This window comes from Oncorhynchus kisutch, linkage group LG1, assembly GCF_002021735.2.
Source record: "Oncorhynchus kisutch isolate 150728-3 linkage group LG1, Okis_V2, whole genome shotgun sequence".
Lineage (NCBI taxonomy): Eukaryota > Metazoa > Chordata > Actinopteri > Salmoniformes > Salmonidae > Oncorhynchus > Oncorhynchus kisutch.
Window position 1 is genome coordinate 36,967,966 of NC_034174.2, and position 12,094 is coordinate 36,980,059.

General features: G+C 42.9%; 1 protein-coding gene across 3 annotated transcripts in view; it reads right to left on the reverse strand.

The window, feature by feature from the left end:
• The window catches only part of LOC109895256 (inositol 1,4,5-trisphosphate receptor type 1), a 164,896-nt gene that overhangs the window by 67,376 nt on the left and 85,426 nt on the right, over positions 1-12,094 (reverse strand). For all 3 annotated transcript variants that reach the window (XM_031822925.1, XM_020488886.2, XM_031822927.1), the window contains 11 exons: positions 12,027-12,081; positions 11,723-11,888; positions 10,863-11,033; positions 10,198-10,278; positions 9,755-9,892; positions 9,546-9,671; positions 9,119-9,319; positions 8,622-8,873; positions 8,067-8,192; positions 4,180-4,308; positions 1,469-1,589 (listed from right to left, as the gene is read on the reverse strand). In XM_031822925.1, coding sequence (XP_031678785.1) covers positions 1,469-1,589; positions 4,180-4,308; positions 8,067-8,192; positions 8,622-8,873; positions 9,119-9,319; positions 9,546-9,671; positions 9,755-9,892; positions 10,198-10,278; positions 10,863-11,033; positions 11,723-11,888; positions 12,027-12,081 — 1,566 coding nt within the window. The remainder of the gene's footprint in view (positions 1-1,468; positions 1,590-4,179; positions 4,309-8,066; positions 8,193-8,621; positions 8,874-9,118; positions 9,320-9,545; positions 9,672-9,754; positions 9,893-10,197; positions 10,279-10,862; positions 11,034-11,722; positions 11,889-12,026; positions 12,082-12,094) is intronic.

A 12,094-nucleotide genomic window follows, 5' to 3' on the forward strand; every position in this document is an offset into this window, starting at 1 on the left:
GGGCTCTAATGAGGACCGCCACAGGAAAGGAAGACCCAGAGTTACCTCTGCTGTAGAGGATAAGTTCATTAGATATAACTGCACCTCAGATTGCAGCCCAAATAAATGCTTCACAGAATTCAAGTAGACACATCAACATCAAATGCTCAGAGGAGACTGCGTGAATCAGGCATTCATGGTTGAATTGCTGTAAATAAACCACTACTAAAGGACACCAATAAGAAGAAGAGACTTGCTTGGGCCAAGAAACATGAGCAAGGACATTAGACCGGTGGAACTCTGTCCTTTGTCTGATAATCTAACTGTGAGATTTTTGGTTCCAACCGCCGTGTCTTTGTGAGAAGCAGAGTAAGTGAACAGATGATCTCCGCATGTGTGGTTCCCACCGTGAAGCATGGAGAAGGTGTGATGGTGCTTTGCTGGTAACACTGTCGATTATGTATTTAGAATTCAAAGCATACTTAACCAGCATGGCTACCACAGCATTCTGCAGCGATACGCCATCCCATCTGGTTTGCGCTTAGCGGGACAATCATTTGTTTTTCAACAGGACAATGACCCAACACACCTCCGGGATGTGTAAGGGCTATTTTTCCAAGAAGGAGAGTGAGGGAGTGCTGCATCAGGTGACCTGATTTAACCCAATTCGCAGCAGGTTGCCTAGTGGTTAGAGCGTTGGGCCAGTAACGGAAAGGTTGCTGGATTGAATCCCCGAGCTGACAAGGAAAGAAAATCTGTCGTTCTGCCCCTGAGCAAGGCAGTTAACCCACTGTTCCCCGGGCACTGAAGATGTGGATTTCAATTTAAGGCATACCCCCGCACCTCTCTGATTCAGAGGGGTTGGGTTAAATGCAGAATACACATTTCAGTTGAAGGCTTTCAGTTGTACAACTGACTAGGTATCCCACTTTCCCTTTACAATTGGGATGAGTTGGACCGCAGAGTGAAGGAAAAGCAGCCAACAAGTGCTCAGCATACGTGGGAACTCCTACGTGGGAACTCCTGTTGGAAAAGCATTCCAGGTGAAACTGGTTGAGATAATGCCAAGAGTGTGCAAATAATATAAAATATAATTTGATTTTTAAAAACTTTTTGGTGTCATTTCATAGTTTTGATGTCTTCAATATATTTCTACAATGAATGAGTAGGTGTGTCGAAACTTTTGACTGGCACTGTACACACAACCAAGGAAGATGTCATACAACACTCATCTTCAGAGTACATCCCAATCATAATAGCACTGCCTCATCAGGGAATTTGACTAACAAATGACCAACAAATGGCTAACATCAAGTTGGATTTCTTTGACAACCCCAATATATAAAGTGTTATACAGTTGGTCAAATCTATACATACAATAGAGTAGGTCATAGAAGCCAGGTTAATTTGAGGGATCTTTGTTGGAAATGTAAAATCGGAGCTACAGTAGTATCGGGGGTTAGTGTTATGAATGTGTTGTACTTCTTACCCACGTCAGACAGCACCTTGATACAGCTCTCCACTGAACCCTTCTGGACTGGGACCAACCAGTTACAGTGGTACACTCTGAACACTGCCTGTAACTGCTGTACAAACACTGGCTGCCTGGTCTGAGGAGGGTTAGGAGAGGGAGAGGAGAGGAGGGTGAGAGTGAGAGGTAGAGTGAGAGGTAGAGTGAGAGGTAGAGTGAGAGGTAGAATAATTGAGTTATAAAAAACTGATCAACTAGATAATACTATAAGGTTTATATAACCATGTTATTGTATACTTGACATGGATGCTTCCGACTCACACTAACTATTAAGGCTCCACCATTACAAACCATACCTCCACCTAGCCCTGTGAAACAACACGGTGGCCCCAATCTGGAAATCAATCACGCCAAAAAACTAGTACAGTGACAAAGTGGAATCACACTTCAATGGCCTCGACGCAAGATGCATGTGGCAAGAACTTCAAACCATTGGGGATTCTAAAAGGAAAACCAGCTGCGTGGAGAACACGATGTCTCTATCCAAGATGAGCAAAACACTTTTTATGCTCGCTTCGAGCTAATCAACACCGCTCCTCCTACGAGAGCTAGTGCTACTGAAGAGGACAGTGAGCGCTCGATCTCTGTGGCAAACTTGAGTAAGACCTTCAAGCATGTAAATATTCACAAGGCAGCCGACCCCTATGGTATCCCCGGCCGCGTCCTGAAGAGCATGTCCATACCAGCTGGCTGGAGTGTTTACAGATATATTCAACCTTTCCCTGTCCCAGTCTGATCTTCAAGTTTCAAGATGTCCACCACTGTCCCTGTACCCAAGCAAACAAAGGTAACCTGCCTTAATGATCATCGCTGTAGCTCTCACTTCTGTAATTAAGTGCTATGAGAGGCTGGTCAAGGACCACATCAACTCCACCGTACCCGACATCCTGGACCCATTAACATTTTCATTTTAATTTCCGACCCAACAGATCCACAGATGACGCAGTCGCCATTGCTCTGCACAGTGCCCTATCCCAGCTAGACAAGAGGAATACCTATGTGAGACTACAGCTCAGCTTTCAACGCCATAGTCTCTTCCAAGCTTGTTACTAAGCTCAAGGCCCTGGGTATGAACACCTCCCTCGGCATCTGGACTGGTGGTGAGGGTAGGCAACAACACCTACACCATGATGACTCTCAACAGGAGGGGCCCCTCAGGGTTGTGTGCTCAGCCACCTCCTGTACTCCCTGTACATCAACGACTGAGTAGCCACAACACGACGGTGGTGGGCCTGATCGCCGACGGTGACAAAACAGCCTACTGTGAGGAGGTTAAAGCCCTAGCAGGGTGGTGCCAGGAAAGCCAATGAGCTGCTCGTGAACTACAGGAAACAGGAAGGGGAGCACGCCCCTATTGACTTTGACAGGGCTGCAATGGAGAAGGTCAGAAGCTTCAAGTTCCTCTGCGTGCACATCACAGAATACTTAAGAGTACAGAATATTGTATGAAACAATACACTGATTTTTTTCTTAAATATAATTTAAAAAATTAGATTTGATTGAATAAATGTATTTATTGGTTTATTTTAATTGTGAAATAAAATGTAATAAATGAATTGAAGGTTATTTGTTAAAGTGGCAGTGAGGTTGAAATAATACTATTTTTGTGTAAAAGCTGAAAAAAATGACTGGAATTTCAGCCAGTTCAGTTGGGATGTGATTACAATGTGATGTGTCACAATGTGATCTGATTATAATAGACCAATGACTGTTCATCTGGGTAAGGGGCGGGCTCTAGACCAACCTATCAGCCAATCAGGGCTGTGTATGTAAATATCTTCAAATTTGTTCCTAACGCCAACACGATAACTGTGAGCATTCCACAGACCAAAGGAGGCTCAGGGAAATACATGAATACATTATTATTCATTAAATAAACACACACAGTGATTTATTAGAGAATACAGAGATATTTTAAAAATACAATTACAAAGACAGAATGGGGGCTAAATGTACCGATTTTAAAGGTTGTGTCATTAGATTTAGGGTGTGGTTGGGTCGGCAGAAGTTTTAGGCCAAAAAAATTGTGTCCCCAGAAATTCTGGTGAAAAAAATGGGGTCCCAGCTGAAAAAGTTAACACCTAGTCATTTGTGGTCCCCATTTTAAAAAATGTATATAAAATACCTCTGTCAGGTTCCCCAAAAGTGAGGCCTGCAGCAGAGGATAAAAGCAGTCAAAGAATAAAACAATTGTCCGTGATGATTTTCAGAACAAGCCACTTGATAACCTGGTTTCTCTCCTCTCTTACACAGTCTCCACATTGGTGCAGATGTCCATAATAAAGGTCTCGAAGGTGGTACTCCTTTTATTCTAGGAATTGAAGAGCAGTTTACCAAGAACTAGATGAATGGACATTGAACATAAAGAGCTAGGGGATGGGGGATTGATAAACAATTACAAAATGCTGTCTACCAAGGTTATGACTCCCGTGCACACCATGATAACAATCATTATAGACTGTGACAGGAGTAGGCTACAGCCCTCTAAGGATAGCTCTACGGGATTATGACAAACTCCATGTTCCAAGATAGAAAGATAACATAAACGGCAAATGAGATTGTGAAAACAGAGGAAGGAAGGTTGTACTGGCTTTCTCCGAAAGACCTTGGTTCCTCTTACAGAACGTCCCTCTCTTTTCTGGGTAGGGATGTGGGTTGCCGTTGGTTACCTGCAGGCTGGTGCTCTGGTCGGAGAAGGGTGAGCTGAAGAAGGTGGTCACGATGCTCATGACTGTCTCGGTCACATAGCTCTCCAAGACCGTGTCGGCATGTTTGCGGTCACTCGTGTTGTTGGACACCTGCAGAGGTCACAAGGTGAACACAACTCATTCCTGTTTCACCTGCAGTTGTACTGCACTTATGACATCTATACATTTTGAATACAGGCCTTTGTATAGTATAGTATAGTGAAGGACCAATGAGTTTTCAAAAGGGGCGGATTTCATAGAAGTATATTACAGTTTATTATAGGGAGGATAAACTGTATTTATGCTATTGTGCTCCAATGATGCCTTCTAAATTTCATTAATATTTTTTTAGAAAAGTTTGTTTGAAACCCTGATCCATTCTCATCAGTCATTCAGACGTATATCTCTTGCCTGGTTATTTCTACTTAGAAAAGTCTTGAACGGGCCGCCTAACATGCTGACCACACCACCCGCTTTGCGTGTGAAGCGTTGCAAAATACATTTACACAATCATTTCATCAAAACTGCTTGTGCGCGTCAAAGTTGCTCTGGATAAGAACGTCTGCTAGTTGGTGCTTTGAGAACTAACAATCACCTCAATAAAATTCAAAAATCAAAATCAAAAATTCCAAAAGGTATGCATTCAGGAGTATTTTTGTCATGGCATAGGGCCCTCATTGATTTCATTATAAATGTTTGAGTCACTCAGATAGCATAAGCCATGGCAAGATGTGTAGAATTGCAAGAAATGTGCTTTAAAACTGTAAATATTTCTCTCAGACTCATGGCAAAATATGTAAAACAGCAAAAAATTGCTTTAATTCAGCAACATTCTTTCTCCGCCACATGGCAAAATGTGTAGAATTGCAGGAAATTAGCTTTAAAACGGCAACATTTTATCACTGTGGCCAACAGGAGGGCCTCAAATGTTCTGAACGCACCATGGCCACGCCCATGTTCACGCCTCCCACCACCTTCGCCTCATTTTGATCTAGAAAAAACCTTAGCTGTGTTCGAATACCCATACTAACATACTGTATATTACATAAGTATATACTGTATACTTAATAAGTATATACTACATACTATTAGTTCATTTTAGTATACTGTAAATGGAAGAGTATTCTTTCAGTTTACTAGCTCTTCGCCGGTCTACCGGAAGTTGATGCTGTTGCTATGCAACCTCTTGCAAGCTAGTTAGCATAACACATTAATAGTTAGACATTTTATGGATTTGGATGTGTTCTTAAATTCAATATGTTCTTAAAATCAATATGGATTGCCAGAGTGTGATCTTAAATTCAGAGCGTTGTCAGATTGTCCATTTTGTAAATTCAGATCATTTCGCTTTTGGAGAGGACACTGGACGCTCGGCCGAGGAGCATGTTTGATTTGAGCGATCTGACCTTACACCGGCAGTCAAGCACCCAAGCTAACATTGGCTAGCTACTTCCAGACACAAATGAGAGTGACCAATCTGACCATTGTACTCGCCCTAGCAGAGCTGGTTAGGCATTTTCCGTGTTATCCAGAGCGTTGGTGACTAACTGTGTTGCTGGCTTTTTTGCAAACTTACAGTGCCTTGCGAAAGTTTTCAGCCCCCTTGAACTTTTTCGACCTTTTGCCACATTTCAGGCTTCAAACATAAAGATATAAAACTGTATTTTTTTGTGAAGAATCAACAACAAGTGGGACACAGTCATGAAGTGGAACGACATTTATTGGATATTTCAAACTTTTTTAACAAATCAAAAACAGAAAAATTGGGCGTGCAAAATTATTCAGCCCCCTTAAGTTAATACTTTGTAGCGCCACCTTTTGCTGCGATTACAGCTGTAAATCGCTTGGGGTATGTCTCTATCAGTTTTGCACATCGAGAGACTGAAATTTTTTCCCATTCCTCCTTGCAAAACAGCTCGAGCTCAGTGAGGTTGGATGGAAAGCATTTGTGAACAGCAGTTTTCAGTTCTTTCCACAGATTTTCGATTGGATTCAGGTCTGGACTTTGACTTGGCCATTCTAACACCTGGATATGTTTATTTTTGAACCATTCCATTGTAGATTTTGCTTTATGTTTTGGATCATTGTCTTGTCGGAAGGCAAATCTCCGTCCCAGTCTCAGGCCTTTTGCAGACTCCATCAGGTTTTCTTCCAGAATGGTCCTGTATTTGGCTCCATCCATCTTCCCATCAATTTTAACCATCTTCCCTGTCCCTGCTGAAGAAAAGCAGGCCCAAACCATGATGCTGCCACCACCATGTTTGACAGTGGGGATGGTGTGTTCAGGGTGATGAGCTGTGTTGCTTTTACGCCAAACATAAGGTTTTGCATTGTTGCCAAAAAGTTCAATTTTGGTTTCATCTGACCAGAGCACCTGGTCAGCACCTGGTCAGAGCACATGTTTGGTGTGTCTCCCAGGTGGCTTGTGGCAAACTTTAAACAACACTTTTTATGGATATCTTTAAGAAATGTCTTTCTTCTTGCCACTCTTCCATAAAGGCCAGGTTTGTGCAATATACGACTGATTGTTGTCCTATGGACAGAGTCTCCCACCTCAGCTGTAGATCTCTGCAGTTCATCCAGAGTGATCATGGGCCTCTTGGCTGCATCTCTGATCAGTCTTCTCCTTGTATGAGCTGAAAGGTTAGAGGGACGGCCAGGTCTTGGTAGATTTGCAGTGGTCTGATACTCCTTCCATTTCAATATTATCGCTTGCACAGTGCTCCTTGGGATGTTTAAAGCTTGGGAAATCTTTTTGTATCCAAATCCGTCTTTAAACTTCTTCACAACAGTATCTCGGACCTGCCTGGTGTGTTCCTTGTTCTTCATGATGCTCTCTGCGCTTTTAACGGACCTCTGAGACTATCACAGTGCAGGTGCATTTATACGGAGACTTGATTACACACAGGTGGATTGTATTTATCATCATTAGTCATTTAGGTCAACATTGGATCATTCAGAGATCCTCACTGAACTTCTGGAGAGAGTTTGCTGCACTGAAAGTAAAGGGGCTGAATAATTTTGCACGCCCAATTTTTCAGTTTTTGATTTGTTAAAAAAGTTTGAAATATCCAATAAATGTCGTTCCACTTCATGATTGTGTCCCACTTGTTATTGATTCTTCACAAAAAAATACAGTTTTATATCTTTATGTTTGAAGCCTGAAATGTGGCAAAAGGTCGCAAAGTTCAAGGGGGACGAATACTTTCGCAAGGCACTGTACCTGACACCAGCCATATTCAACCAGTGTTGATTACTCATAAATTTATTATTTACGAAAGCACCCAAATGTCCATTGAGAACGCACAACGACGATACCATTTAGCTAACCTAAGAATGACAGGAATAATAAAGTCAATAAACATTGGGTAGTTAGTTAGATAGCCTATAGTTAATATACTGGCAAGTTTGATGTATAAGAAGCCAAGTAACTTTAAGTAGCTAGCTAACATACCGGTACATACTGCTGTAATGATATGCTATGTGGTTCGTAAGGACAGTGTAGCTAACAAATTGTCAGCCAACATAACGTGTAAGGTAACTTATTTGAAAAGTAATTACTTTATTACATTGCTCAACATTGTTAGCATTTGTCATAATTAGTATCTGCTATTGTTGGACTTCGGTGGCATATTTTCTACCATTTTCTTCAAACCTGAAAACGATGTGATGCCACACCCATTTCCTGAAGAATTGCATCAAGGTCCCTAAAGTACGGAAATAGTGTCCTCTGCGTGTGTAGTTAATATTTTGGCGAATTTAGTACAACATACGACCAGTAAGCATAATATATACTCAATTCACATCAAATACTATGGTTAGTGTGGGGAGTATTCGAACACAGCTCCTGTCTTGTATAAGTCTCTCACCCTGCAGATGTCCACCAGGAAGTTCTCAAAGAGCTTCCACATGTGGTTGCTGGTGTAGATCTCCTTCATCTCCACCTCCGTGTCCACGTAGCAGTGGTTCAGGAAGTTGATGTAGGCTATCTTCACCTGGAGAGGACAGCGTTAAGCACACACATTACACCCTGTCCATAGCTCAAGGAGTTGTTTTACAATGATGATGAATACATCCTGATGTGATTCTAGCTCAGGGCAGGGCACAGTGATTGGGGCCTGTTAGTTGACTAATCTAGGGGCCATGGTTGTTCTGAGTTTGTCCCTGTAGAGTAGGGCTCACTACTGTCTAAGACCGAAAAGATGACAGATAGTGGACAATGACTTGTCCATAAGAGTGAGACGGGAACAAGGGCAGAAAGGCCATTATAGGAAAGGTTAGATGATGAATGGCAGGCCTGTGAAGACTTGGGGATCCACAGCCCCCTGCTCTACACCTTCAAGTCGAACCCCAACTCCCTAAGCCCTACCCTTCTCCCTAAACCCTAAACTCTGCATCTTCCATCCTGAAGCTCCTCAGCTCACCTCAGGGATACAGTCCTCGTGGGTGACCACCCTCACTATGTCGTCCAGAGGCAGCAGAGAGTTACATTTGATCTCAGTGTAGACATTCTTTCCCTCAGTGCAGACAGCCAGCAGCTCTACCAGGTGGATGTGGTACATCAGAGGGCTGTTCTGATCCATACGGTCTCGCTCCGACCGCATCATCGTGACCAGGGTCTGGAAGGACGCACGGTCGTTGTAGAACACCAGCACGTCCTCGCCAGCATTCACCAGCTAGGGGGAGAAAGGGACAGAGAAGAAACATATACTAAGTCAATGGAACAAAATAGACTATGGAACAGTTGAATGCCGGGTATTTTATGTGTGGATAGGGATCGATAAATACAACAAACTGTGTAGGACACAATTTGATTTCATTGGGTGGTTATGATTTGATTTAATGACGAATGCGCCATACGACTGGCTGGACAGAATAAGAAATTGGCAATGAGACAACAGGGTGAGGATGAGATAGTTACCTCAGCCATGACGATGTCTTGACACTTTTTGATGAACTTGCTCTCGGCCTTGACGATGGTCTGCAAGAACTTGAGGTACTGGACGTTGCGGCCGTGCGTCTCGATGCAGTGGACAAAGTGCTGTACCACGCGCTCGTTGATCTCACTGCACAGCTGGAAGTTATTCATGAAGATATGTTGCATGGTGACAGCCTCTAGGATCTGATAGGGGAGAGAGAAAGGAGGGGGAAGGAGAGAGATAAATGGAGGGAGATACAAAAGAGAGAGAGAGAGTTCATTCTGGATCAACATTGAATTGGTACATCTTCAGAAATCTTGATGTACATAAACTCTCAGGTTTTATTTTATTAGAGGAAGACAGTGCTAATGCCATGGTTAAAGTAATAACAGTGGTGAGGTCATGGTGGGTCAGTGCGGTCTGTCTCACCCCTGGATTGAGGAACAAGTTGATGTGTTTGTGGAGCAGAGCCTGGTTCTGCTGGTTCCCTGCACAGAAGTTCTGCAGGAATTGGTGGGCCAGCTTCATGATCTCCTGCATGCGCACGTCCTCGCCCTGGAGATAACACAGAGGATGAAAGGATCGCGAGTACACACACACACACACACACACACACACACACACACACACAGCAGTACCTTCTCGTAGGGGATCTGTAGTAGCTCCAGCACCACGGTGTGAGCTCCCATGTTCCTGAGGAGTCTCTGCTGCTGCTTCTTACTCTTCCTGCCTGACAGACCCTCCTGAACACATAGCCTGCTGAGACGCAGCAGAATCTACACACATACACACACGGGGGAGACAAACAAGTGGAGAGAGAGGGTCTAGCTCAACTATGTTAAAAGGGAAACGGCAAGAGTCTGGGCAATTTAGCCATTGATCTCCTTACTTGGCTCGCAAAACTACCTCTAACTTTCTTCATACTGCACAGAGACATAACAATGATATCCACGAGTTCATCTTACTCTGGGTAAGTAAAAAGGTATTGCCAGAATCTTGCAGTATCTCTTTAACAATAGCTCTATCCATCCCAGAGATAATACAGTATACTGAAAAGTTAAAAAGACTGTTTAGACTTCACCTCCTTCACCACTCTGTAGTTGTAGCTCCTGGTGCTCTCTGGTTTCCTTGGCTTGTCTGAGCCACCCGAGTTGGAGTCACCCTAACGAACAAACAGAACAAGACCATTAGCCAATGCATCTCTCACAAAGGATAGCGAGCTTAGCTAACAAGTTTAACACAGAGAGCCAGCAGTGAAAAAAGTACCCAATTGTCATACTTGAGTAAAAGTAAAGATACCTTAATAGAAAATTACTAAAGTAAAAGTGATGCGTGTTTTTTACATTTATTTACAGATAGCCAGGGGTACACTAACACTAAGACATAATTTACAAACTAAGCATTTGTGTTTAGTGAGTCCACCAGATCAGAGGAAGTCGAGATATCAAGAGAACATCCCTGGTTAATTGTGTGAATTGGACCATTTTCCTGTCCTGCTAAGCATTCAAAATGTAACGAGTACTTTTGTGTGTCAGGGTAAATATATGGAGTAAAAAGTACATTATTTATTTCGGAATGTAGTGAAGTAAAAGTACAGTTATCAAAAACAGAAATAATAAAGTACAGATACCCGAAAAAACTACTTAAGTAGTACTTTAAAGTATTTTTACTTAAGTACTTTACACCACTGCAGAGAGTTAAGCGCTAGGTGGCTAACTCCTGGTCTGTGCATGCCTACTACTGTACCTTCTTGTGTTGAGACTCTGCAGAGCCCTCCCCAGCATCCATGCCCTCATCTGGCCCCTGTCTCTTGTAGACCCACAGCTCAGACTTCTCCACAATGGAGCGTAGCTGGTCCAGGTCTGACTTGATCTGCTTGTAGTTCTCTACATCCTTACTGGTCACCAGCAACTGGACCTGGAGACATGGACAACAGACCAGTAGGACACCAGTATGGAGGATACCAGGTGTGGGATGGTTGTTTATGATTAGAGTCGAACAATGGTTTTACCTGACCATGTGCCTTGACTAGGACAAACTCGCCCTCGGAGGTTATAACTGCAGGTTTTCCTGGTCAAGTCAGGCAGCCATTTCCTGGTCAAGCTAAACTAAAAGCCTAAGTGGTATTTGGATAACTGTATAATTCTAAGGATATTACGTAAGTGTGAGTGATGGGTCATGGGTAGACTACATACCCTAATGGAAAATATGGACAATGAGTACAGTAACTTCTAGGAAAGTGAATATGTATGATTATTCTGCATGTATGACAAGACAACAGTACATCTGTCATTGTAGTCATTTAGCAGGCATTCATATTCTGACAGACATACAATAAGTGCATTATAATAAGGGCATATAATTATAGCTAATGGTTATGCTTTTGTGATGCAGATAAACTCAACCCTAGTCTTTCTGAGAAATGCTTATACAATCTACTCATGCATTTGGAATTGGCAACTTTGAATGAGATGTAGGTCATGGTTTCTATAATATTACATTAGCAAGCGAAGGTCTGATTTTTAGTTTGTTTTAAAACTGCAGGTCAGAAAACAGCTGACTCACGCATCACTAGTATATACAGTGGGTGGGTAGTAGGAGTGTACCTGTTTGAAGGCCTGTAGGACCTCCTGTCTCTGACTGAAGTGTCTGAAGAGCAGGTGGAGGGCTCGGGACACCAGGGGAGGGTAATCGTGCATGGTCAGGTGGAGAAGGACCCTCAGGAAAGTCCTACCACCGTGGTCATCCAGGTCTAACGGGGTGTTCTCCTCACTGGATGTGGACACACAAGCAAACATATATAAAACGTGCGAGCGCACACACACACACACACACACACACACACACACACACGGTCAAGTATCAAACAATAACTAAACTGCTGCAGGTTTAGTGTATCACAACAGTTACCTTCCACCAAATATCCCTTCTGCCTGCTCCTCTATGTGCTCAAAGTCCAGAGCTCCTGAGAAAACAAT